Raw genomic sequence first — 23,787 nt, 5'->3', positions numbered from 1 at the left:
TCATACCAACTGTCAAGCGCAGTGATGGAGGGGTGATGATCTGATCTTTTGTAGCCACGTGGCCTGGGGGCCTTGCTGCCATTGAGTCTTTTATGAATTCTTCTTCATACCAAAGTCTTTTAGAGTCAAATGTGAGGCCATCTGTCTGACATCTAAACCTTAAAGTCCAGACCTCAACCCAATTGAAATGGAAGACTTTAAGAGAGCTGTGCATGAACAAATACCTGCAAATGTTAATGAAGTGAAGCTACACTGTTAAAAAGAATGGGCCAAAAGTCTTTGACAATACTCTGAGAGACTGATAAAGTCACATAGAAAACTATGACTTATTTATTGCTGTTAGCTATTGAATCACATGGTGTGCTTAGTTTTTCACAGCACTGCAGAGCTCTAAAAGTGAAAACACATGTATACACAGTCATGTGAAAGACAAAGAATTATGTATTATTAATGAGCTTACAATTTGGACACATAATGATGGATGGTCATTTTCCACTGTCTCAGTTGATTTATATTAGGTGGCGCAATGCTGTTAACTTGTGTCAGCTTATTAGTCAAACGGGGCTACAGTATGCTGTGAGTCTACATCTCACAAGAGTTTCCTCTGTCCCTTTATCAACACAACATTTCTGTTTGTATACTGCATCAACATCAAACATTTGAGGCTTCACTATGTTGCGTAGCAAAGATGTTTATGTTATTCTAACACCTGCAACACCTACACACAACTACTTCTTCTTCTAGAGCAGGAAATAATTGGAACAATCTTTCAAAAGTTGATAAAAGCAGTAAAATTTGTGGGATTGTCCCTCTGGAGTCATAAATAAAAAATGTAAAAAAAGAAAAAAATTAGCCCCTTGAATTTTCATGATTTTTACATTTCCCAAGAGGCCCATATTTTCTAACTTATGAAAAAGGTAATTTAGTACAAAATTTAGTCACTGAGTCAAAATCAGAGATTTTAGTCTTCGTTTAATATTTGTGATTCTGGGGAAGTCAAATTTACTACTTAAGAACTTCTTTATGTCAGATTTTGGGCTGTGGCAAGAGTGGCAGAGGACCCCAGTGCAGGACTCGTAAGGCGAGGAGCTTAAACTTCCAAACTTTAATAATAAAACATAGCGAGAACGTGGAGCATAGACGTAAACATGAACTTGGAGCATAGACATATGCGTAACATGAAGCACACAGCGGGAAAAACCAATGATTAACTGACGACACGACAAGGAACTAAACAACACAGAGACCTAAATACACACAGGAGATAATGTTGGGAAACAACAGCTGGGGAACATAGGGCACAGGTGAACAGAATCTAACAAACAGGGGAAGCGAAACTAGACATGACACACAGGGAGCACTAGACTATCAAACTAAAACAGGAAGTAAACAAAGACACAAATGCAGACTAAGCACAACATGAGGAAATAACACAGACAAGAGGACAGTTAACTAATAAACGCTGAACACCAAGACGTGGAAAGACAAGAAAAGGATACAAAACCCCGACTAACTCAAAACCATAACCAACTGAAGACCCACATGAAAGAAACCAAATAAACATAATCAGAGATATAACAAAACATAACCAAAAGAACACAAAACACTGGGCCACCGGCCCAGGATCATGACACTTTTTTCTCTTTTTTTTAATGTAAAACACCAGATAATTGCAATGATGCATTCATTGTGACAATTTGCAAATACTGAAGGGATTATAAAATTATTTCCGTATTTTGCCACATATCAAAAACTGAAAACTGATCCAAGTCAGAGCACGACAGCTGCCGCTGCACAGTGCTGTGCAGGTTGAGACATTACCCATTTACCACTTTGATAACACTGATGGATACAACTACATTTGGACTTCCTGTGCCAATTAAATCCTCTGTGATTCAGTGAAATTCATGTATTTCCCGGGATAAACGCCCCTTACCCTCAGCTCCAGGACACATTGAATATGTTCACACAAAGACAGGTAATAATTTACACTTACACCCACAGCGTAAGTGTAAATCATTGTCAGTGTTGTCATTTCATACAATTTGAATTCAGACCCTACTTGTTATAAAATTGTCTGTGCTAAATACTGCACTGCCCAGCTATCTTACTAATACACTAGCCAGCCAATAAAGCTGACAATGAACCCCAAGTTTAGTCTCACAGCAGTGATATTATCAGTATCTGTTGGTCTTCTGTAATTCTAAGAAATTAATCTGACATTTAATTGACTAGTTGGATTATCTGTGTTCTACCTGCACCATTTTCATCCATAGTAACTGGTATAGTTTTTTTTCCTACTCTTATATATGTAGCACTTTTCTACTCTTACCAAGCAGTCAAAGTGATTGTTACACTACACACCATATTCATATTTAAACGACATGGACACCCAGATGGATGTATCCGAGGCAGTTTGTTACCCAAGTAGGCTTCACAATGCAGGAGAACCTGGGGACGGAACCACTGACCTTCCAAATAATAAATAACTCGCTCAAAATCCTTAACCAACTTAAATAACCAGCTTCCTGGATATAGGTGAGCACTGCGTAAGCAATGAGGAGAGCCAGGAGCCCATGCAGGAGATATGGCTTGAAATAAAAGTACTTCTATTTCTACACCCCAGCTGAAAAATACAATATTTGCATAATGATTTGGCGAGATATTAAGATTATTCATAAAAAGAGCTAATTTAAGTGACTAATAAATAAATAGTTTTAGTAACTGTATCCACACGTGAACAGATCTCCTTTTATGTTATATGCTGCACTGCTCCATAGTAAAGCAAGAAATGGGGTTTAGCTCTCATTATTGTCAAATTAAATGATGTAAACACACAAATATTTATGGATGGTTCCAATCAAACTGGAGTATTAGTGCTGCCAATTAAAAATCCAAATTTATGTTATCTTCTTCTTTCTTCTTCTAGTGATCAGAGCTTTGAAAAATTAACGTTACGCAAGAAGCAAAAAAATCCTTACCCTGTTACAAATGAATTAATTTCAGTTTGACTCCAAAGCACATTTTCAGGGGTGAAAGGCAGCTTAAAGTTAACAGATAAGTGATCCTAAATGTTGCAATACAACCTGCCTGTAGAGTCACTGATGCAACACTGAAATACGAACATGCAGAGAATGCTTAAAACCTTTTTTATGAAAAATAGGGAATTAGCTGCCAAACTTCCATTACTTTTCTCCTTAGTAAGTTCTTTTTAAGGATGGATGATTCCATGTAATCTATCTGCCATTTTTTAAAATCATAAGCTGAGGTATCCTTTCTTACTGGGAAATTTATTACATTTTCCTACTGAAGCTCCTTCTGTAGGGGAATGTGTTCTGGCCTGATTAATTTTTATAGTGAGGGTCTAATCCTATTTTTATGAGGAGAAGAAACAAGAAGAAAAAATTATGTAGTAACCCTTAGCGCTGTCATCTGAAAGGCCAGACGTGTATGCTCCTGTCACGAAGATGGATATTTCTCCTGATGAATTTTATCTGCCTGTCGCAGCTGGGTTTTTATTATCTATATGCATTTACTCAAAGTATTAGGTGCAGCGTCTCTGAGATTTTCTGCTATGCTGAATTTGATATTACTCTGTCTTAGTAAGAGTCTATTGTTAAACTTTTTACCAGCTGATGTTGCATTGGAGTAGACACTGGCAGTCATGCGTTTTCCCATACCGAGCACCTTTTGCCCTTCATGTCTCTTGCGTACTCTGTTATTTCATTAACCCACCTCCACCAATGTCCTGATCTCGCCTCCGTTCTCTTTCTCTACACTTCCACTACTCGTCTCACCTCCAGTCTTCAATGGCTCTGTTAATTCTGCAGCATGTCTGACTGGGCCTATTCCCCTCCTGCTCCTCATAAGAAGACTGTGATGGACCTTATCTCTCCTGTCACTCAAACTCCCTGACAGTCAGAGCCCATATTTTTCCCTCCCTCAATTTCCCTCTCTCTCTTTGCCTGTCTGTCTTTCTGTTTGCGTCCCTTCTTCCTTCCTTTCAGTTTTTTTTTTTTCTCCGCGCTCTCCTCTATGACGACCACGAGAATATGCTCACCTGCAATCCATCTGTCCCACTGATAAAGACATTTGCGGTGATGGGTGTAGCACCAGGCATGGGGCGACAGAGCTGTGTCAGTGTTGTTCTATCTTAGGGGATGGCTAACAGGTGTCATGGATTAGTTGAAAGCCTTGCATGATTGCTTCACTAGCTCTGAGGTACACACAGGACTTTACTCTGGGTGATGCTGAGGCATAGCTGGCCAGAAATCTCTGTCACAAACAGGAGGGAATGGGGAAGGATTTGTGTGCTGTATGACAAGTTGGAGGCATGTTTCAAGAGGAAATTGTGCATGCGGGCTTGTGGGTGTGCGTGTGTGGTTCTTTGACATAGAAAAATGCACAAGTGAATCAGGTTAGAGTAAGCTCTTGTGAGAGACAGTTGGTTGACAAATTCATAGAAAGACCTGAGCTGTTGTCTCCTAAATGTGTGGCTTCTCTGGTATGTTGTTGGAGTGTTTTACTGGCATTGTTTGGCTTTGCTTATCCCGTTTTTGCTGTTCTGAGCAATTATATTTATTTGTTCTTTCAATGAAACATTACTATCCTGAGAGAATAGCCATGCCCAGCACCCTCCAGTGCAGCCAATACCTATTTTTATATTGTTTTTTTGGGGGGGGGGGGTTGTCAATTGGAAAGGGACTCTACAGCTAACAGACTAAGTAACTTTCTAAAGTGTTAAAGTGAACTGTGGAAACTTCACTTTACAGGAAAACACACAAGTGAATTGGAGCACAAAGTGAGTTTGAACTGTCAGATTGTGTTCAGGAAGTTACAAAACTCAGTCTTCGGGTCATTCCAGATGGACAAGCCTGTGCTCAATCTTCCGTGCATCAGTTGCAGCACTTGAATGGCTGACCTTGCTTTTGAGGCATATGGGTTTTTAATGCCTGCCTGTATTCCTTGAATATTTTTTTTAACAGGTCTAATTGACAAATAGAGACTCTGTCATGTTCCAAAAAGAAAAGCTGCTTTACTGAATGTCAGATTCATCAAAAATCTATCTCTGGAAACAGCCTGCAGAGAAGCGGTGGAAATTTAATAAAGACACAGGTAAGCTCATTAACTCCCCAGGCGCACTTAGTGTATGCAGGATTAAAGCTGGGGAGGGGAGTGTAAGTGTGTTCTGGTGAAGGGGCCTGGTGGTGGTGGTGGGGGGGGGGGGGGGGGGGGGGGGTGTAGAAACGTATTCTGTTCCTGGGTACAGGATTGTGTGAGAACCTGAGCAATCACGTGCACAATAGTACCTTGTTGCAAATTTTCACAATGCCTGTGTTGCAGTGTCTCCCTGCTGTGCTTCTCAGAGGCAAAATAGTCTTGTCTCAGGAGATTTAACGTGATGGGCTGCTGTTATGTGTGTTCCATGTCAGAGAAAATCTTTAGGGCAACAAGGACGTGTCACAAAGTACTTTCCATTAGGACAAATCAACAGCTGCTCAGCTGCCTGTTGGCTTGCCTGTCAGTGTAGCCACGGCTGCCATCTGTATTCATAACACATTCTGACAGACATCCAGGAATAATGCAAGTTGATCTTCATTCATCTCTGTTTGTGTGTGTATGATTGCACATGCTACAGTCTTAATAATATGGTGACCATGTGAATTTACTTGACTGGAATTGTGTGCAGTCATTCTTGTATTTCTGTAATAGGACCGCAAGATGGAAAAGTAATATTGATATATGTAATGGTTTACAGTATTGCACTCATATTTTTATTTACATACTTAGACTTTTACACCATAGAGCTGCACACAACAGCCAGACTGGAAGAAAAAGGGCAGGGTTACTCGTTTGAAACAGGCAGAAATTGCCAGCTGGCAATGAAAGACAAATTAAAAGCCTGTATAAGAAAAAAGGAGGCAGTTTCGATAGTGGTGTTAATGAGGCAGAGTGCATTTAATGTTACTTGGTAAGGCTGACAGATGTGCAGACTCTTCTAAGGTTTCACATCTCTGTCTCAGGCTCTTTGCCAGAAGTTAGGGTTTCTCTTACACACCCATCTGTTGGAGGAGTGGAATGAATGTTGTTGACAGTGCTGAGATGAACGTTTTGTGGCATTATGTTGTGGTTTCATAAATCAACCAGCTGTTTTTCTTTGGGTTGGAGATGTTTACTGCACCAGGTTAAAAATACTCTTAGAGAAAACCACTCTTAAGGGAAAACGACTTATGTTGAACAGTATCTGCTTTACAGATATTTGGCCATAGGATGGATGGATGGATGGATGAAAGGAAGGAAAAGTGTTAGATAAACAAATGTGAATAGAATTTTGAAAAAGCTTATCTTATTTTTCTAGAAATAACTGAAAATTTCACTTGTACCTTGGTGCTGTTGTAAGGTGCAATAATGCACTTTTAAAAGGGATATTACAGATAATGATTTAATATGGAAGCTAACATCATAAAATTATGGTACTTTCAGTCTGCTGTGCACATAATCTAAATAAAGTACAGATGCCTTGTCATAAACTTAATAATAATTAATCCATTAAAAATACACAGGTCGCCCACCATCTTGAATACAGTGGCCAAAATGGACGTCACTATTCTGCCTAATCACATTTTAGGTATGTGGCTAGAGACCAGCCACATACATAGTACACCTTATAAGTTACTTTTAATTTAAAGATTACAAATAGTTCTTTCAAACTAAATACTGTAACATTACATCACTTACTTTAACATTTGTGAATGTGTATTTTCATCATCTCTTTATCATTATCTTTCTCCTCCCCTCACTTCAAGCCTCATCATCTGAACTGAAGTCATGGCTCTAACACACTAAAACATGCACAAACATGCGTATTTATTCCCAATATTGTCGCAGTTACTCTCTGGACAGCTGACAACAAGCCGGCTAAACAATAACAGCAACAACAACAGCTGGTTGCTAGTTAACATTATGCCCGCTAATGTGTCCAAGTCCAACAATGTTACTTCAAAGAAAGCTTTACTAACACCAGCTAACAGCGGCGTTCAGGATATCCTCAACAACTCACTCCAGCATCACTGTCATCAGAGAGAAGTGAGCTTCACTGACTCATGGACTTGTTTTACAACCTCCTTGAGAGTAAATAGACATGCACACCAGATGAAGTAAATGGTGGACTGACAGCCTCCACTTACTACAGATGATAGACTCCTCTGATGATAGACTCAGACTCAGTTTTCAGTAGCGACCGGTGTTTGCCAGACAGTCACCAACCAGTCTCGAGGCCTGTGTGACCGGGGCACCAGGCAAACCAGCACATGCTTAGAAGAGCAGTCACGATGCAAAGATGTTTCTAAAGTACAGCAGGAATGTTTGCAAAGTTTACTGTGACGTACAAGATAAAAGACAAAAATACAGATCTAATTGCATTTCAAAAGGAAAATGAAGACAGATGTAAACAAAGGCCAACATCGTAGTCATCAAAATTACAGCACTGAAACTGTCAACTTAAATATGACGTAATCAATTTGTTTATTTTTCCTTCTTAAGCTGTTGTGCCTCAAATGACTATCACCCAATTATCTTTTGACAGCACGGCATTACCTCGAAGATTCATGGGGCAGATTATTGAAAAGTCAGGCATAAAAAGAGATGGGAAGCAGAAAATCAATGCCACAATGGGTTTTTTTTTCCCTCTCTCCCTGGAATCTTAAATGTCTGAAGTGAAGGACTCTCAGATTTATGGTCACTGCAAACACTGACTGACTATCTTTCTATCTATCTACATGTTTGAAGGTGTGTGTGTCTTATATGTTTCTTATTAAGTGTGTGTGCACGTGCGTGTGTCCAGGTCATGTGGTCATCTTTTGTTCTGAGATCTACTAACTCTAAAGATCTCTGTCTGGGGACAGGGGTCTCAGATACTAAATAACACACTTACAGGGAATACAGATTAAAACAAACTTGAAGGCAGTGCATACACACACACACACACACACACACTCTATCATTTCTCCCTGTGATCTTTCTTTGTGTGTTTAAGTTATTGCAGGCCAGGTGCTCTGCCTAGTAGTTAGTCATTTCCTTTTAACCTTTAAGGTGTCTGGTTGTTTTGTGCTCTAGTTGGAATTGGAGTTTTATCAGTGGTAAGGCAGGGCCCCAGTGGCCACATCACACAGAGAAGGTTCTCTCCAAACCGCATGACTGCCTCACATGATTAAACCCAGTTAACTGGCTATTGTCTGTCTGTCCGTCCTTTTTGTCTGTGTGCGTGTGGGTAGGGGGGGCTTCTGGATGTGCCTTATCTTTAGCTTATCTGTCGTTCTAAGTCCACACAAGGATGGTCACGGGAATGACAATGACAAGCATTTGTTTCTGATCATGGCATCTTTTCGGTGTTGTGGGTGAAGATTTTTCTAAATGACTTCCTGCCTTCAGGGTTTCTCAGTAAAATTAAAGCAGAGTTGTGTAAATTTAAATTCTACCATACTTCACTTGTTTACAGGTGAGTATCAGTCTATGTCTACAACACCCTCCTATTTGCCTTTGTTCCCTTTATCTTTAATTTTATTTAAAAAAGGGACCATTTGCAATATTAACATAAATGTTACCATTTGTACCAGAGTTAGCGTAAAGCTAATTTACATCTGCAGTCCCTTGGCAGGTTATATACAAAAAAATCTCAACAATAGAATATCACATTAAAAAAATACATCCCCAAACCCATAACCACACACCCACAGGCAACCACTGGCTTGCAGGACAAAAGGACCAACAGTGCACGTGTGAGAACTCACATTTTTAAGAACACTGTGTTTCGATTCTAAATGACTGTGAATGGTTCAAAGTGTTTTTTAAACAGGCTTTGGATGAATAAAAAAAGGAGAAAAGAAAGGAAGGAGAAAAAATCAATGTTGGTCTCTCTTCAGATAAATGCACGAAGCTCGGCTGTGTAAGGCAGAAAGAGGGTAATCTGTGAAACAACAATACCATGGGCTGACAAGAGACACAGTAATCTAGGCTGGACCAGCGCTATCCTTAAACAGAGTGTTCTGTGCCTGAAAGATTACAGTGTAAGCTCTGACACAGTAATGATCCTGACACACACGCACACATGCACACTGACAGACTTGCTTATGCCTGCCCAGTGCTTCTTCAAGGGTAACCCCGATCACAATGCAGTCTTTAGCAGGAAGCCCTCCTGGCAGAATGCATCAATAAGAATCTGATTGAGGTCTGCTGCCAACAATGAGCCATGAGGTAGTGAGTGACTGACACTGAAAAATAAATGAGATTCGCTGTGGGGAATTGGTAGTGGAGGACATAAATGGTGTTTATTGTGTTGTGTGTGCCGTTTCTCCATGCATTCATGTCCATTCAGTGATGTGACTGCAGAGAATCTCACCTCATCTATTTACTGTTACATATATTTTTGTGTACTTTTGCCTTATCGTGCTTTTCTTTCTCTTTCTTTACATAGATGTTCTGTCATTATTAAAAATACAACATCAACGAGAGGAAAAAAAAAAACAAGACGCTTTACAGTTTGCCTGAAATAATTAATTTTAATGTTGCAAGGATAACAATTACTCATATAGGCTATGCAAAAAAAAGTAAACATAGTGGAGGATAAAACTGCAAGCAGGAATGCGTATCACATTGCCCACCAGCTTCATATTTTGCAAGAAGGAAACAAAATTGGGATGCACTCACAGAAACCTTGCTCTATAGTACTGCCAGTAGTCAAAAACTCCACAGGATGCCTTTGACTTTGTACCATATAAATTTGTCTAGTGGACTGTTTACACTGAGTGTGTTTCTTTGCAAAGCTGCAAAGAAACACGGGAATGCAAACTGTAAAACTCAGCAAAAACATCTGTCATTTGTTATTTTTCTCCATACTCGTTGCTTTTTCCTTGTGAGCATTAAAACTATGCAGATATGAAATAAGCACTTCTTTTTTTTTTTTTACTCAAGTTAGAAACATTATTAACTTGGGAAGATGAATTTGCCTTAATTTAGCCCTCTTTTTTTTCCTTACATAAGTCTGATTGGCTTAGTATGCAATAGTGCTGCCGCTGAAATTTATTTCACATTCAGTCTTTGAAGCCTTTAAATGCATATGAAGTCTTCATCTCTGCCACAAATCAGACTGATTCCACTGTCTGGAACCAGTCTGATTTGTTCTGTTACGGTTTCTAGATTTAAGCATCCTCGGTTGGCCTCTCTCAGTAATATCAATTTGTTTCTGTCTCCCTTAACAGTTTGAAGCTCATGTGTATGAGGGCTCGACGGGTGTTGTGGTCAACCTGACAGTAGACGACAGAGATGATCCAGCCACAGGAGCATGGAGAGCTATGTACTCTATAATCAGTGGAGACCCTACACAGAACTTTGAGATTCAGACCAACCCAGACAATAATGAGGGAATGTTATCAGTTGTCAAGGTAAAGCACCCTGTAGGAAACATTTGGAGACATTCCTGTATTCTAGTACATAACATAATAACACAAACCTTAACTTTCTAATCATTGTCTCCATTTAGCCACTGGACTATGAAGCCTCTGCATTCCGTACGCTGCTCATCAAAGTAGAGAATGAGGATCCTCTTGTTCCTGATGTCGGATATGGCCCTAGCTCTACAGCCACTGTCCATGTCAGAGTTGAGGACATCAATGAGGGCCCTGTGTTCTTCCCAGACCCCCTGATAGTCACCAGAATGGAAAACATCCCTGTGGGCAGCTTTGTGGCTTCACTTAATGCTACAGATCCAGACATATTAGAGATACAGAGTATTAGGTAAGGTGTTTCTCAGATACATTTTTGTGGTAAATGGGCAACAAAGTATCTTAGATAGGAGAAATGATTCAACAAGGTGATCTGGCTCACTTGTATCCTGTTTAGCTGAGCTGTCGTAATTTCATCTTTGCACCACTAAATTTGAATTACATATCCCTGCATTCTGTGTTCCTAGTGTTCCTGCTAGGTTGTTTTATTTGTCTGTGTAAACAGACAAAATATACTGCCCAGATAATCCGAACTTTATTGGCACAGGCCAAACTGTTCTCCCCAGTCAAGTGAAAAGTCACAGAAATCAGGCAGCTCATTAACTTTAACTCTGTTACAGAAGAAGCCCTCTCTCAAATATCACCATCATCATAACAGGAAGGCTATTAGTTGCACTGTGTGCTACAATAAAAATTATTCCTCTTGCTGCTAGAGGGAGTGCCATAGTTTGCGCTGTACTTACATTTTACAAGATAACTCATCACTGCATTTATTGGCTTTCAGACCTAAATTATCCTCATTTTTCCTGCACCTTTGGAGTAATATATCACATATAAATAGTGTTAAGTAAACACAAGGGGCTATTATAGACTGGTGGAAATAAAACTCATCAGATCATGCCTTTACTGCCCAAATTATTGACACTGCTTTATGTGCTGTAAAATGTAGTCACCGTGACAGTATTAAATGCTACATAACATGGAGTTATTTCAATAAATGGTGTGATAGAATCAGAACCTCTACCAATAAAACATTGATAGCTGGTTGCGTGGCACCACAAGTCACCTCTATGATCCTATAAAATTCAGAAAAATTGGATAACATCAACTGGCCTTGAATGACAGCTTTAGACATACCAGGGGAGCTAATAGGCATTTTGTGTTTTGATCTGGCTTTTCACAAAGAATATCAAGAAAAGCACAATGGGGCACCTAATGACAAAAGCTTACTTTATTCATTATTTCTTGGATTGTTTGTGTGTTTTCTCTTTTAAAATGTAAGCTTAATAGTTGTCTGAGTTCTAAAATAAACTCTTCATAGCAAAACAAACACGAGTAGAAGTAAAATGTGGAAAGAAAACATAAATTAGAATCCAAGGCAAACAGTTGTCAAAGTCAAAGCACCCATCTGTGCAGCACAGTACACTAACAAGAATAATGACTTATCTATTTGAGGTTGAAAAACCATTAGTTTTGCAAATCAAATTTTTTTTATAAAATCAAGCACATGTGAAGTTATGGGATCACCATATTCTCAGAAGCAAGACATCCAATAATTTTTTGGTATCTCACTGAAAACCACAAATGTGAACATCAACGTGGTCCACGAGTAAAGTCATGGAATTATCAAAACCCATCGGAATTCTGCCCGTCTGAACCATATTTCATTCAGTCCATCACAAGTGGTTGATGATATGTGATAATAGAGTCAAGCTTCATGTATGGGTACGTGTATACGCTATATTGCCAAACGTATTGACTTGCCTGTCCGAATCATTGAATTCAGGTGTTCCATGGCCACAGGTTTATAAAATCAAGCACCCCGGCATGCAGACTGTTTCATTTTGTGGAAGAATGGGTCGCTCAGTGAATTCCAGCATGGTACTGTGATAGGATGCCACCTGTGCAACAAGTCCAGTCATAAAATTTCTCTGCTACTAAATATTCCAGAGTCAACTGCTAGTGTTATTATAACAAAGTGGAATGACAGCAACTCAGGCACAAAGTGGTGGGCCGTGTAAAATCACAGAGTGAAATCAGCAGATGCTGAGGCGCATAATACGCAGAGGTTGCCAACTTTCTGCAGAGGTAATTGCAACAGACCTTCAAACTTCGTGTGGCCTTCAGATTAGCTCGAGAACAGTGCATAAAGAGCTTCACGGAATGCTTTCCCATGGGCGAGCAGCTACATCCAAGCCTTACATCACCAAGTACAATGCAAAGCGTCGTATGGAGTGGTGTAAAGCACGCCACCACTGGACTCTAGAGCAGTGGAGACATTCTCTGTAATGACAGCTCACACTTTTCCATCTGGAAATCCGATGGATGAGTCTGGATTTGGTGGTTGCCAGGAGAATAGACTTGGCACAGTGCAGTCAGACAAGTACCAAAGTTTGGTAGAGGGGGGAGTATGGTGTTATACTGTGGGGTTGTTTTTCAGGAGTTGGGCTTGGCCCTTTAGTTCAGTGAAAGGAACTAATGTAATAATGTAATTTTGGGCACAGCTTCCCTTCCTCAGACAGTGTGTTCATGTCTGAGGAAGGGAAGCTGTGAGCGAAATGTTACATTATGGTATTGTATTAAAAGTCATTCAGGAGCTTTCGCTGGTGTGTGGACTCTTTCTTTTTACTTAGCTCCGCATCCACTTTTTACATTTTTGGATTGTGCCTGTCCTTATCTCCAATTAGACAATTTCCTATTTCCAACTTCCAACTGTGTTGGCCCTGCGACAGACTGGCGACCTGTACAGGGTGTACCCTGCCTCTCGCCCTATGACGGCTGGGATAGGCTCCAGCCCCCGCCCCCCCGACCCTGAACAGGATAAGCAGAAGAGGATGGATGGATGGATGGATGGATGGATGGATGGATGGATGGCTGTTTCGCACTTTGTTGGGACAGTTTGGGGATGGCCCCTTCCTGTTCCAGCATGACTGCACACCAGTGCACAAAGCAGGTCCATAAAGACATTAATGAGTGAGTTTGGTGTGGAAGACCTTGACGGGTCTGCACAGAGTCCTGACCTCAACTCAACAGAACACCTTTGGGATGAATTAGAGTGGAGACTGTGAGCCAGGCCTTCTCGTCCAACATCAGTGTCTGACCTCACAAATGTGCTTCTGGAAGACTTGTCAAAAATTCCCATATACACACACTCCTAAGCCTTGTGGAAAACCTTCCCAGAAGAGTTGAAGCTGTTATGTTTGCAAAGGGTGGGTTGACATATTAAATTCTATGAATTAAGAATTGGAAGTCACGCACAAGTTCATGTGTGTATGAAGGCAGACAAGCAAATACGTTTGGCAATATACTGTAGTGTATGTGAATTGATATTACTGAAAGAATCTATTCATATTACAAGAAGGTGGGGGGAAAAAAAGCATAAAGAATGGGACTGACTAACGTATGAAATTGTCTCATTGATGGTGGTCTCAGCTAAGAAAAAGCTTTCATCAAAACAAGTAAGGCATAAAACAGCTTGTTTTGGGGGGATTTTTTTCTTCATTTTACATTAAATTTTGACTGCATCTTGTGTACTTGTCCTTGGTCTTCAGTAACCCCGTTACCACATTCTCTGTTCCTGAATAGAACTCCAACAGAAAAATGTTGTACTAACACAAGACTCAAGATTTACTGGTATGTTCTCATCAAACTACAGCATAACGTTTTCCATCTGTTTATTTTCCCACTGCTTTGATATATTATACTTTTATTACTTACTTACTATACATACATACTATACATACATACATACATACATACTATACTATACATACATACTATACTATACATACACACTATACATACATTCATTCATTCAAATCTTAAGATCCAGTACATTAAGATACAGTAAATATATTCTGGGCTGTGAATCATATAAAGCTTTTCTAGTTGAGTCTCAATATCAGTATCACTGGCAATCATTAAATCATTAAAAGCCTTCAATTTTGATGATCTTTTATCTAGTTACAGTTGGCTCTGTTTTTGGCATATTCTTTGAATGTGATAAATCTTTCTAACTTTATCCTCACCACTTTGCTCCTCTTATTTTCCGCATACATTTTTTATATTCATTTTATGGACTGTGTTTATTGCCATCTCACCCTCTTGACATTTTGGCAGTAACATTGACTTTGAGTTGTCACAACTGTGACCCGCAGACAGGTGGAGGACATAGTGAAAGACAGACACTTGGAGAGGTGGAAATAGAATAGGAGGTGTGCACAGAATGAAATGGCAATATGAAAAGGAGATCTCTTTTGCTTTTTCTCTCCTTCCCTATCTGCCTCTGCATAACAGTGCAGGTGTGTGTGTGTGTTTTTAGTGTATGCCCCAGTGTGTCTGCCCCCTGGGTTGAGTAGGTCAAACGTATTTGACATGGAACACAATTCGTCTGATTTGCTGGTCAGAATCTGTAGTCCTCAGTGCCCAGTGCACACATGCATGCATGCCTGAATACCCGTCTTTGGAGAACCCCATTCATTCTCCAAATGGCACTTTGTTAGCATTGAGAGGTCAGACTCATTTAAAGATATACACGTATTTTCCATAACAGTCTAGTATTTGTGCTTTACTTTAAGAAATGCAATGTGAATACAATAGACTATTGTTAACTGGGGTCCTTTTATGATTTGCAATTATTGCAGTGGCTACTGGTGTTTTTAAATCTCTATAAATCTGCTGTGTGTGAGACACTGCTGGACAGCAGCTCAGCCCAGAGGCAGATTCGGCCCTTATGCAGATAGGATTCAAATTCCAACAGTACAAGAGGGAAAAATATATATTTTCTGTGCTACCTTGACTGAATTTATTTTTGGTGGGAAACAAAATACAGCATTTCACACACATGAACCCTGTCACACCTCTATACTGTTTTACAGTACTCTTTTATACATGTAGAAAAATTTCCCCACTCACCCTACAGGCGTTTCTTTATTGGGAAAATGTTGTGCTCACAAACATGTCTACAGCATGTGTTTGATACCTTTTAAAAATAGCAGATACTATGATATTTTGTGCAGCTAATTACATCATATTTAGCAAAATCTATTCTGTTAGGTCAACATGTCTCATTTCTAGGAAGAAAACCTGTGTTGATATGCATCGCCGACATATGACCATGTAGTACATTTTGTACATTACACACTACACACAAACATCTATCAAAAGTGAAGGAAAGGATTAATTGTAATAATTTCTTACAGAATACTCATAAGAAAATGAGCCATAAATTCTTAATTTCCTTTCACCCATTTTGAGATGGTGATTTCCCAAGTAGTGCTGATTTCATGCTGTTCTTATCTGGAGCTACTCTTAAGTGGCTTAAACAAAAACACTGAACAGGTTCAAGGACTGGATGGAAAATGAGTGACAAAGCAGCCAATGTCCAAAGGAAAACTTTGGAAGACTTTCATATATCAGCACAGTTACTTTTTCATTGGAGTGTTCACAGAGCTGTTTCACAACCATCAGCAATCAGTGCAAAAAAAAAAAATGTTTGATAACAATAATTTCCAGCTGTGAGTAGCTTTATCATTTTGCTTGTGTATTTCAGTGTGGGAGGAGAATAATAATGATAAATCAAACATTTTTCAGTATGTATGCAGACTTGTTTCTTTTCCCAGAGTGAATGTAGTGCATATTAAACGTGATTATGACTTTACACTCCTGTTGATCAGTCCATAGTGTTTCAATTATTTTACTGATCAGAACCCTTTTCAGTTCCGTGTAGAAGTGTACAAGTCTTTTGATTGACATCTCTTTTTTTTTTATCTTCCACTTATTAAGATAAGACAGACACACTTGTGTGGGTTTAAAAGGGCCTTTAACAAGCTGCTTAGTATTTACAAGTGTAATGAAGTGATAAGAATCAATGTTTCAGAAGACAATGCTAAATTAAAGACATGATGACATATGTTTTTGCAAGCACCGTAAAAACACACGTATATACTAGTGCATCAACTATTTACACAGAATTTCAGATTTAACAACAGGTCATCAAAGTATTCCGATCCCAATGCCATCTATTAAGCAAAAGTAAAAAGTTTATTTTAAATTACATTCTTTTGATTGCTTTTGTTTCCTAATCAAATTTCAGTGGTAGCGGTAATGACTACCAAATTTCCCCTCAGCAAGCGCAACAAACTTAAATAAATACGTCAACATTTGGAGGGAAAATCCTTGTCTTTGTTGTTTTGCTAATGTTGCTATTTCTTGGTGACCAGGCAGGTCTTGATAGAGTCTTGTCAACAGCACGGATCTGATGCTATGTGAAGTGGGAATCTGAATAACAGCCTATGCATAATCTGTAAAGATTTTACACAAAGTACTTAATGAAGCTTTCACGCATGTTAAGGATGACTGATCTGAGATCAAACTCAAGGCAACTTACTACCTCCACATTAATGAACATTAATGATATTTGATTTGAAGGTCTAATCATTCAAATTATGACAATTATTGATTCTGTTATGAGGCTATAAACTATGGGAATATGTTTCAAGCAGATGCACTGAGGATGGGGACAGGCTGAACTGTGAAACTTCTTATGAAGGACCCTGTAGGGTTAATCAAGGGCTAAAGTAACCCATCATCCAATGGATTACAAATCCTTCCTTGTCCTATTGTTTTTATTAAAATTTGTCGAGTAACAGATTATTTACTTGTGGGTGTAACAGATTGGCAAAGAATAAATGAAATCTGATACACTTTGACCACAAACCCTTTGAAGCAGCACAGGCTCTGATGAGCCCCTAAAGGTCTCGCGGCAGTTAATGATCTCATCAGCTCTTTTCTTTTTTTTATGCTGCTGATGATGTGAGAGAAAAGGTTTAATGAGAATTTACAATCCCAAATAAGTTTCTCACACAGCGTTTATAGTTTCTGTGAACCACAAGATGCAACTAATTTAGTTTGAAATCTTCAACACAATCAACAAGTGGTGTCAGGCCCAAGAAATCCCGAAAGTACAACTTTAATGCAGAAGATTCTCCGGAGTAGACCGGAACTGGGAGTCAGACTTGGTGCAGGAACAGAACACCACACTATGTATGAGGGAGGTCATGACAAGGAACTGAGGGCTTAAATACACCCATGAGGTAATTTGGGAGAAAGGGCACAGCTGAGGATAACAGGACACAGGTGAACAGAATTAAATTAATGACTAAAATAGCTTCATTTTATGGTTGTTTTCATTTTTTGTAGAAGCTTTTTGTGTTAAAGAGAAAGTACGCGATCTGAGTGATCAGATTGATAGAGAGTCAAAAAATAGTGTCATTTATTCATGTATCCAGATCATATCCTGATCAAATGTTAGCTATCCATGGACAATGGTGATATACTTCTGACTGCAACAAATGCGGATAATAGGGCTGGGTATTGTTAGGAACCTCACGATTCGATTCGATTTCGATTATTGCTGTTGCGATTCGATTCGATTCGATATTGATTTAAAGTTGTGAAGACACAAATGATTTAAGATAATGTTGATATTTTTAAAATATTTATTTTCATACAAACTTCTGTAACATCACATTTCTGAGCAAAGAAACAAACTTCTTTCTGCAATGTGCTTAAAGTAGAAAACTGTTCTTAATAAACAATAAAAAATAAAGTGCATGTAAAATAAAATTAGGCATAGCTTATCTCTTGGAAGTCTAATATAAATAAAAATGCACTTCAATAACATCTCTGCATATCAGTGCAGATTTAAACACAAATCATAGGGTTGTATTCAACTGAATTGCACTGAAAAAGTTTAGTGCTTTTAAACATTCTTAGCTTTTGAACATGTAGTGATTAACCTCTAATTTTTGAACATATCTTGAACTGAACTATAGTACTGTAGCCAGAAATGAAGAATTGTACTGTAACAGTACAGTTCTTCATTTCTGGTTACAGACTAAGTGGGTACGTGGAGATTCTTGTTCAGAAAAAGCAGCTGATCCACATGCTCAGGCTTCAATGCACTTCTCTGGGCTGTGACTATGTCACCTGCTGTGGAAAAGATCCTTTCAGCAGGTACACTACTGCCTGGGATGCAAAGGTACCTTTTAGCTTGGCATGACAACAAAGCAGTGACGTGCGGTGAGGGTCGTGACTGGTGAGGCACTGACGTCATCACATCAGATTTACAAACATATAGCTTATTCACCATTTGATTGGCAACAGTTGTTTTGTTTAACATTAACATAGTCTGAAGCAAACCTTTTAGCTCCGGTGTTGGTCTTCCTTTAATTATTATCTTCTGCTTCGATTGAAAGTCCAGTTTAGAAAATTCTTTCAGTTGAGTTATGTAATCTTCCATGTTGAACATAAGGCCAAGCAACAGGAAAAACTAACTGGCCTTGCTAACTGTTTATGGTAGCTTGCCGCCGAGGAGTCGTAGAGTCCCTGGGATCACCAGCGCCCCCTACCATGAGGCACGAGAACTGCGTGCCTCACCTAGTGTCTCTTCGCAGCAGTTTCATGATCGCTCAACACAAGAATGCATTACACACACATACAGTTGTTAATGAAAAAAACAAAAAAAAAACTGTGCATTATATACACCAGCTAAAATATGGAAATTTAGTTCATATAGTAAAAGTGTTAGAACATTTTAATAGCCACATGCAAAGGGAAAGTAATCCGGTCTCACTGCATAGCATGCCAGCACAGTTAGTAGTCATTGGCAATGACTATACTGAGCCGCACCACGGATTGCGCAATCCGTGGTGCGGCTCGCCGGGCTGGTGCCTCACCGTTCGTCTCTTAGTATTTGACCGGCAAATGCGAAAATTCAGCGATTTTGAAAAAACTAATCTAAAAATGGTGTAGTTAAATGGAAAAGAACTTTAAAATACAAATCACTGAATGAATATAACCATTTAATTTATTTTTTAATTTTATATTTCCACGATGACAGGTGAGGCCGTGCCTCACCTGCCTCCCCTGACTGCACGTCACTGCAACAAAGCGTTAAAACCCTTGTTTTCAACAACACTGTACGGTCGTAGGTCCTTGCAAATAAACACGGCTACAGACTTTGTGATTTTTTGTGCGCGGGCAGAGCTTGGCGGAAGTTTAGAGATGAATGATTTGTCGATTTGTGTCTGTTTGGAGTCAACAGGTTGTGCTTCGGGTTTTTGTAGCGCATCTGCGTGGTATCTGGTTAAGTGGTTGCGCAGGTTTGTCGTGTTACTGCAGTACTTTAATTCTCTCTGGCACAGCTTACATACCACCTTGCTTTTGTCGACTTCTAGAGTTCCAGATTTAGACGGGAAAGCAAAATGAGCCCAAACATCTGACTTAAAAGTTGACGGAGTTAGCTTTCTACAGCTGCTCGCCATGACTGTTATGCGCTCAGGTGCTCAGCACAGTAACCAAACTCGCAGCGCCCCCAACGTGTCAGGAGGTGAATCGATTCTGAGGAGCCCCCTAATCGATTATGAATTTTGCGTGAAATTATTGCGATGCATCGATTCTTCAATTATTTTACCCACCCCTAGCGGATAATGTTTTTTCAGCTGAGATATGGCCAAAACGATGTGCTGAATGGAGTTTCCCATGTTAACTTCAAGTAGTCTGCAAATCCAGAATCTGATTCAGATCCAGATGATGTTTGGTTTGGTTCTAGTTCATGGCCCTCCACAACTGTGTACCAACTATCAGAAGAATCCGACAGATTTTGAGGGAGATATGATTTTTTTTTTTTTTAATTTTGCCCTAGCGTATAATGGGCCTTTTTTTTATTTTGACATACTACATTAACACATTGGACCTAAAAATCACACAAAAAATTAAATATGAGTAGAAAAAAGTTAATTTTTTACTGTGAAAACCACAAACATGTGTAACGAGTTATTTTTTTATAGCTTAAAATACAAATATAAGTTGTAATTTTCAAAAACGTATGTATATATTTAGCAAACAACAAAGTTGAATATGTCTTGTCTATGACTACACAACGCTCTACACAACATACTAAACACACTACACAACACGCTAACTATAAACTCCAGGGCTGTTTTTTTTTTTCATTTCAATTTCAGGTTTTTTTTTGTTTGTTTTTTTACCTTTTCCTGTTATGTCAAAATTAAATCAGATTATCTAGGGGGGTCACAGAACACATTGTACTGGTAGTTTTGCTGTAATATTTTTAACAAACAGACAAACATACCAAAAGCAATACCCCATTCCCCTGTTTGTGGGCGGGGAAATTAAAGCCTGTGCTCAGGGTAAAACAGTGCTGTGGTATTTTGGACAGTACTGGAAACACTATTTGAAAAACAACAGAGCAGCTCAAGTGCCACTATATACAGCACTTCTCCAGGAACTGACCTATGATAGTCTCTACTCTGATTTGGCCCTGTAAAGTTACATAATTACAGTAAAATGTGAGTCATGTTAATCCCACTCAGTATTTAGGCCAAACCATTAGACTCTGGGGGATTTGCCTCATATTTCTGCAGAAAAAGCATTCCAGCCTCCTTGACTGGTTTAGGTCTTTAGTTGAGCAGAATGGTTTAATGAAAGTGCTGAGGAGGAAAGCCACATCAGACAGATGTGACACTGAGGATTTGAGACGGGAAAAGCTGAACTTTTTTTTTTGACAAAAGTTTATCTCTCATAAACCACAAGTGTTCTGGTTGTTGTGTGGGCACTTGACAAATATATTGCACTTCAAGGTATTTTTGTACCCTGGAATTTTTTTTTGGGGGGGGGGGGGGGGGGGGGGGGTACACATTCTCCAAATCCTATCTCAGATTTGACTCATCGTGCTGCTCTGATGTCATTCTCGTCGGCTGTGAAGAGGGGAGCAATTAATCAGAAGTGCCATTAAGAAAGTTTGGTGAATTTAATTAGGTCTCATTTGCAGTGACAAGACACTCATCAGTTGCCGAACAACTATTTACACTAAAGTACTTGATGGTAAAAGGAGACAGGACGTGAAGGACCTGAACTGCACTCATGGTCACAATGTGTGCACTAGCCTGTAAAAATTGTGCGGAGTTGATACTAACCAGCTCACACATACACACACACACACACACACACATATAAAAATAAAAATGCTTTTGAACAGAAATCTTTAAATACGTCTTCGATAGAAAGTTTGGTTTGTTTGAAAATTGCAGTGACAATAAAAATAAACATCTAGTGTGTTTGTGAAAGTGTGTGTTGTCACATAGCACCCTATGTCCCAGTTTAGCCAATGTTCAGAGTTCTCCAAACTTGGCCAGCTCTCTACTATGACTTCTCCATCTCCTCCAAAATATTTAAGTTGTTTTCTTCCCCTTGCTTTTGAAAACAGGGAGAATTTCAAACAGCTCAGTCATACATTATTCAGCAGCTACCTGTCTGCTTTCGCTTCTCACTCTGGTCCTGTACAAGTTAAAAGGAATGGGACTTAAAAGTAAGAGGATGGGGTACTGGAATGTCAGGCATGAAAACTGGTGTCTAGCTTTGAGGAACCAAGGCAAGAGAGGAGAGAGTGAGACAGATCAATTGACAGATTGACTTCAGGTATGACAGCGTGTGTATAAAGGAGTGAGGCGCTGAGTGCTAGAAAGGCTAACCTGCTAGGGGTCAGATTTAGTGATCATGATCACATCAGCCTGAAATTGTCACCGTCTGCGGCAGGATGACCAACACAGGAATAAGCAGACAGATATAACACCTAAGAAAAAAGATTACAGAAACACATAAAAAGTATGGACAGTGGACAAATCTCAATGATCCCTATGCTACATTTCTGTCAGGCTTGTATGAGTGAGTTGCTTTAGGCAAAAAAAATTTCCAATTAACTGCCAGGATGTGTGGTGGGAACCGGTAATTATATCATCTGGGTATTTAATCTTGCTGGACAATGACTGATAGAGAATTTTTTATCTGATTTCAGACAGAGTCCATGTCTGCCTATCTTTGGATTTAGAAAGCTTTTGGAACTTATAGTACTGGAACAATTTGGTGTTTACTGGGATAAAGTTATTTTCAAATCATGGGTCTCTCCAAAGAGTTCTCCTTGTTTTGTCACACAGTTATAGTAGAGGATATATATATATATATATATATATATATATATATATATATATATATATATATATATATATATATATATATATATATATATAGTTCATTCAATATATTCAGACTCTTATTTTAATATATATATAATAATTTCCTAAATGGCACACACATATATATATATATATATATATATATATATATATATATATATATATATATATATATATATATATATATGTGTGTGTGTGTGTGTGTGTAAACTTATTTTTTTTGATTTTGGGTAGCTCTCTATTTTCCATATTTCTGTGTCTCTTGTATCCTGTATCTTGGGCCAGTTAAATATTCTGGTTGCGGCAAAGTGCACAAAGTACAAGGTACTGGGGATGAATGGGAAAGTAAAGTATAGAGGAAATCAATATTGCTGTTGCTGAACTTTTACTAGCTAATTCCAAAAGTCATCTCAAAGTTCAAAGTAGCTATGTACACACAAGACCAGAGCACATTTGTTTGGCCAAAAGTTTGACACAAAATGTATTATACTACTCGGTGGATTTTGCCTACATCCAATCTTTCTTTCTCTCAACACATTACGTTACAAATGAACCCTCAAAGGACTGTGCAGCCAGTAGTTAGTAACTGGGTCATTGCTACAACTTAACAAGGTTTGCATGTGGGTTCACTGTTACGAGAGGTCGAGAGAAATGAGTGTACAACAGCAAGTGTGGATATTTATAAGCAACAGTCTTTGCAGATTTCTTAAAAACTGCATATAATTCCTTTAGTTTCTTCCTATGTATAATGGCAATGTGCATAAATTGTTAGTTCACATCCAAATCAGAAGCTATCCAGTTATTAATAAGCTATTTTCTTTTGTACTATATATTACATGTATTTAAATGCATTATATTGTTTTATATTCTTCCCATTTGCTTTGTGCTCTTTGCTACTTTGTCTTCACTTTCTTTGGTATTCTTTGGTTCCAGTACCAAAGTGGTACACTCCCTGACCACTTCATTAGGTACACCTGTTCAATTTCTGCTGCAGCGTTTGGATGGTAGGCTCATCCATCTTTGCTTTTATCAATGGATCAGGCATGTGGTGGTGGTGTAATGTTGTGGGGGGTATTTTTTGCTGCACTTTGGGCCCCTTAGTATCATCTGAGCATTGTTTAAATGCCACAGCCTACCTGAGTGCTGCTGACCATGTCCCTCCCTTTATGACCACATTGTACCATCTTCTGATGGCTGCTTGCAGAAGGATAACATGCTATGTCAAAAGCTCA

The 23,787-nt window shown here is 38.9% G+C and overlaps 1 protein-coding gene across 1 annotated transcript in view; it reads left to right on the top strand.

Moving 5' to 3' along the window:
- The window catches only part of cdh13 (cadherin 13, H-cadherin (heart)), a 367,414-nt gene that overhangs the window by 288,348 nt on the left and 55,279 nt on the right, over positions 1–23,787 (top strand). Inside the window, exons 10-11 of the mRNA XM_030732385.1 lie at positions 10,257–10,439; positions 10,538–10,791. Coding sequence (XP_030588245.1) covers positions 10,257–10,439; positions 10,538–10,791 — 437 coding nt within the window. The remainder of the gene's footprint in view (positions 1–10,256; positions 10,440–10,537; positions 10,792–23,787) is intronic.

Source organism: Archocentrus centrarchus, chromosome 6 (assembly GCF_007364275.1).
Source record: "Archocentrus centrarchus isolate MPI-CPG fArcCen1 chromosome 6, fArcCen1, whole genome shotgun sequence".
NCBI classification, from domain to species: domain Eukaryota; kingdom Metazoa; phylum Chordata; class Actinopteri; order Cichliformes; family Cichlidae; genus Archocentrus; species Archocentrus centrarchus.
Note: the sequence above shows the minus strand (reverse complement) of the source record. Positions and strands in the feature narration are given on the sequence as shown.